General features: G+C 39.0%; 1 protein-coding gene across 1 annotated transcript in view; it reads right to left on the reverse strand.

Moving 5' to 3' along the window:
* LOC108574351 overlaps positions 1-4,871 on the reverse strand; it is a gene marked incomplete at its 3' end in the record, with an annotated part of 195,447 nt that extends 190,576 nt beyond the window's left edge. The window contains exon 1 of the mRNA XM_017936930.1: positions 4,728-4,871. Coding sequence (XP_017792419.1) covers positions 4,728-4,768 — 41 coding nt within the window. The remainder of the gene's footprint in view (positions 1-4,727) is intronic.
* Positions 4,872-5,560: the final 689 nt, after the last annotated feature.

The following is a 5,560-nucleotide window of genomic DNA, read 5'->3' on the forward strand; positions in this document are numbered from 1 at the left end:
GTGAATTCCTTAACGAACTAGTTCTCTCCCTGCCAACGCGTTTGCATTTCCAGCGCGTGCGTTTTCTCGCTCGAGACGCGCGGAATTGCGCGCACCAGTTAACATTTTGACCGAACAGAGGCTCCGATCCCGGTATACCGTTAGAGGATCGCTCGCGCGGCAAATTTATATCGAATCGATCGCGGTAATCCAAGTATCTGAACGATTGGAAAATCGAGATTTGAAAAACCGAGCTTTGAGAAGTAAGGCTTTTGAAACATAGAGTCTTGGGAAATAAAGCTTTGAGAAATAAAGCTTTGAGAAATGGAGATTTGAAAAATAAAGTTTTGAGAAATGGAGATTTGAAAAATAAAGCTTTGAGAAATGGAGACTTGAAAAATAAAGCTTCGAGAAATGGAGATTTAAAAAATAAAGCTTCGAGAAATGGAGATTTGAAAAATAAAGCTTTGAGAAATGGAGACTTGAAAAATAAAGCTTCGAGAAATGGAGATTTAAAAAATAAAGCTTTGAGAAATGGAAATTCGAAAAATAAAGCTTTGAGAAATGGAAATTCGAAAAATAAAGCTTTGAGAAATGGAGATTCGAAAAATAAAGCTTTGAGAAATGGAGACTTGAAAGATAAAGCTTTGGAAGATAGAGCTTTGAAAGATAGATCTTTGGAAAATGGAGATTGGGAAAATGGAACTTTGCAAAGTAGATTCTTTATTTCTAAAAAATAGATCTTCAAGAACTTTTAGTTTTTTGAAACGAATTAAGTTACAAATTTCATTCCACGCTACGATTTTGCACCTAAATTTTTTCACAAACCTAGTTGATCTAAAGTTCACAATCACATCTCCAATGTGTTCTAAGGTTAATTTTGAGGTTAGAAATAATTTTTCGATACTTCAATTAAGAACACCGATGAGTATCAGTATTCTGAGAATGTTTTCTTTATAATTCGGGCGAGAAAACTCTAGTTGAATCGTACAGAAACAATATGATCGATGAATATTTCAACGATTTATAGAGAAATAATGTGGCGTCTAATGAATACTTCGCGTCTTCTTACCTGACGCTTGTGTAAATTTGTTCGACTGGAACGTATTTATCACGTGTGAAATAGGCTGGATATAAATTGACGTGAGAAATATGGAAAAACGCGTGGAAATTTGGGGCAAATTTCAATTGGAATTGAACAGATTAAAATGGTAGTTTTGCTGCTGCAGGTTGGAAAACGGTAGCTGACATTCAGAATCGTGCATAAGGTCGCGCGTTGAAACGGCCGCTGCAACATTTTATCGCGGATCACACTTAAAACCCTTGAGGTCTATTTTAATAGAACGGAGCCGGGCAACACGTTCGAAGGCAAATAAACACGTGTACCTACGTCGGCCGTTCGTTTTCGAAAGGGAGCAAGTGGAAAAACTGTTTGAATAATGCTCGCCGCTCTACGTGAACGATTTAGTACATTCGTTGCACACTAATAACTCATCAAGTTATGTACTTATCGTCAAACATAGATAAAATTAGAAATTTCACGTCTATACTAGGAGAAGCTCGAAATGATATCACTGCGAAGAAATATCTCGGAAAACACCTAACCTAAAAATACTGAAAATTAAGCACTGGCTGCATTTCCATGAAAATGAACTTTATATTTGAATTTGAATTTTGCACCGATACCAAGAGATGTTCAAAATATCACAGAAAACGCCTAACCTAAAAATACTAAAACTCAAGCACTAATTAACGAACTATACTTTCATGAAAATGAATATTATATTTGAATTATAATTTTGCACCGATACTAAGAGAAGTTCAAAATATCTCACAAAACGCCGAACATAAAATCACCAGAACTTAAGCACTACCTTTATTTCCATGAAAATTCTCAATAATCGCTAAAATTACTAAATAATCACTAAAAATTAAACACCGACTGTATTCCCATGAAAATGAAATTTCACATTTAAATTCCCATTTTTTACACTTTTCCCCCCGATACGTTACAAAACTCTCCGCTACCTCAAGCACTTGCAAACATGCCCGAAGAAGTAACGAATTGGTGGCAACTAAGTATATCGCTCTAGATCCACTCGACCCGATGATGTAATGAAAATTAATCAAGAGGACCCAGGCGCAGCAGGTGTTATGATAATTCGTTTAAATTAGCCCGGGTAAACATTGGCATGCAAAGTTATGCGGGGAACTAAACGAGATCGCATTGGTCGCGCGCATCGTATCGAGCAACGCCATGGGTCGCGCGGCATTATTTACAGTGATGCAATTATGTTCGACGGATCCCGGGTTGCCCGTGTTATTCTAATTTACCGTGCAACCGTGCACACCGGTGTTTATCTGGATTACAGTTCGCTTTCGGTAATAATAGATATCGTTCGCCGTTTCTGATGTGCTTACGAACACGCGCGAAACTCCACGTGTTTCTGCAGAATGAATTTTAATGATCGATCCACTGCAAACGAACGCGGTGCAATTAAAGCGATATTCAAATATCCTAAGTGTTTAACAAACAGCCTAATCGAACGAAATGTTCATGTTTGAGAGACATTAACCCTTTCACAACTTCGAGCATTTTTTCGATATTTACGAAAACCGACAGATTCGTTTTAAAAAGAAGAAATTACGAAGATCTGTGAATTTTTATAGTTTTATTTTTCTAATTTGTTTGTTTGTTTGTTTTTTTTCTTGGTTTTAGCGGCGCCAATGGAGGACAAGGGGTAAATTGTAGAGATCGATATTTAAATTGGCGGGAAATTTGAATTGGTTAAATATGAATATTCTAGTTACTCGATTTGCTATTCGAATGCAAACGTATTATTAATATACGTGGCAACCCCGTTGAATTTTAACCTCGACTAAAGAAACAGAGGCGAACTGACCTACATAACTCTTTCAAAGTATCGTATCCGGTCTATTACAGCAGAGATGCATCTGAAACTTCGCGTGGCTTATCTTCAATTTATTGCTAAAGTTCGAGCCAACTGTGAGAAGTTTAATTACCGGGAACAATAAATACCGGATCGATTTATTTTACTTGAAACTTTACATTGCTTTCGCCAATTAGTCTGCCGTTCACGTGAATACAATTATCCATTTAATTATCTAAGACACCTCAGTTTTGCACATTTTCTCTCCAACTTAACATTCAATACCAATTAACCCACATAGAAAGCATAGAAACCCAAAAAAATCAAAGAATTCTAAAATTCCATTTCACGACGTCGTTAAAAATGTTTCAACACTTTCGTCACGAAAATCCTCTTTTTATCGCAATTTTCATTACTTATTTCTACTTAAAATCACTATAGAACACGTTTTATAATTAACAAAAATTTTTTTAACATTATCGTTATTTTTAATTTTCGCGCTCTTACAATGGCGTCATCCGCGCAGAAAGTGTTATAACACATTCAACTGCACTCCCGACAGAGATTACCTTCGTCACAACTACCAACGCTATCATCCTCCCATAGTGACGCAAAAACGAGCCAAATTAACAGCCATCGACAAACACGCAGTCAAAGAGTGGTAAAAGCCGCGTGTAAAACACCCGTTGTATTTCCGCAGCGAAACGAGCGAGTTGAATCGAATCGGGTATAGCCACCGCTGCAGGAAAATATAAACGAGGTGGTGGTGGGGGGAGATGTAACGTCCCTTTACCATTTCGATTCCATTCAGACGAATTTTTCACTCAGAAATAATAGCTCGGTCGGTCGAAGTCACCGTTCGGATAAACGACCGCCTCTTTCAAAGCCTTCTATACACTTTTTCCCTTTTTTTTCGAGGGACGTTTACTACGAACCGATCTTCCGACAAATATGAAATCAGAAGGCAGGTGTATTTACCCGCGTCCTCTTCACAAAGTCACAAAGAGACGGACTTGCCTTTGGCCCCTGCTAACACATTCCACGAACGGGGATACAAGAAGATTCACGGAGGAAGAAAAGTCGTACGACAAATAACGAAACATTGGAATCCCTCTCTCTCTCTTTGATCTCGGGACTCGTGTCTCGATTATTTTTGTACCTTTTCGGTAAACCGAACCGAGCGCCCTCGGTACGTTTAGAACAACGAGCGACTCTCTCGGTGTGTTCTTGTAACGCTGCTCTCCTCGTTACCGACCGCATTATTCTATTGTTCCATTGTTCTATTGTGGCTAGTTATAGCGCGGTTATAAATAACGCGCTAACAAATTTCTTCGTGCGGCAAATATTGGCACGAATTTAGCCGCGCGCGTTTACAGTACGCGGATATATACACATAAATGTTTGCTGGCCGGTAGAGTGGTGTGTTAGTGTTGTTTCAGTGTGACGGTAGTTTGGATGTAACGAATTGAGAAAAATCGAGAAGAATTGATAATCGGAACTTTGAAAGTAAAGTTCACGGTACCTGACACTATATATCGCGGAACAACGTTTCTTTTTTCTAATAACGTATGTTTTCGTCGAGAACAATACACCGTGCAAAATATATTAGATTGACTCGAACTATTAGCAAAGTTAATATATCCGCTCTGTTACCGTGATTTTTCGCGGAAGTTCAACGGTCCAGATTGCAATTATCGATTATCGAAATATCTGCGAATCTTTTTCCACATCTTTCGTGGTTAATTGAACATTTGATATCCGATAAATGCGTACTTTGCAGAGATATTCATGTTTCACGTATATTTCAAATTAATTAACAAACGAAGAGGGAAAGAAAACGTGAAAAAGTTTACTAACCTTTTCGATGGCTTCCAGCGCCGCTTCAAAACTCCCAGCATGAGTAAACCGATGTAAACGAGGCCCAGGTACAAAAGGGCTTCCGACTCCCAGGAGCGTATCAAGCACCACCACCAAAACCAATCACCACACAACCACCGGTCAACCTCGTCGATCTTTCCGAGAGATCAATTTAGTCACCTGAGTCACACCATGATCGTCCACTATACGTATGTTCTTACTTCGCACCGTTATTACTTTACCGCGACCAACTTGACACTCGATCGATCGACGACCACGGATTCGCTGTAAAACAACCGACGGGACCCCCTGATTGGTTCACTGATTCACGCGGGAAGCTTCGCTATTCGAGAAAAATTCGAGAATCGAATTAGAACACCAATCGTAGCGCCGCCACCCTCTTCTAATCGAAAATAAAACATTTTTACAAGCTGCTTAAGAGGTTAATCTCGATCGATTGCAATCTTATCGACCGTTTCAACATTCTCATACAGGAAATCGATCGGTAATTATTCAAAGAAGAATAACGCTTCCCGGATAACGTGAATTATTGATGCTTCCTTATCGACATGCATGAAACTTTTTCTTCAAGTGGCCGACGATAAGGAAACTTTCGAGCTCGACCAGTGGCGAACAACCTCTACAGTTGCCGTGATCCGTGAACGCATAATAGGGTCTTTGCACGTCAATACGGGTGAACGTCCTGCAATCGTATTCTGTATAAAATGAAAGAGAGGAGAAACGTGTCAACAACATTGACACGTTAACAACCACAGGAAAAAAAAAAAGGCAAAAAACACTGCGGATTTAATCTCCAAGGACAATGCGGACTC

Source organism: Habropoda laboriosa, unplaced genomic scaffold, assembly GCF_001263275.1.
Source record: "Habropoda laboriosa isolate 0110345459 unplaced genomic scaffold, ASM126327v1 scaffold205, whole genome shotgun sequence".
In the NCBI taxonomy this organism is placed as follows: Eukaryota; Metazoa; Arthropoda; class Insecta; order Hymenoptera; family Apidae; genus Habropoda; species Habropoda laboriosa.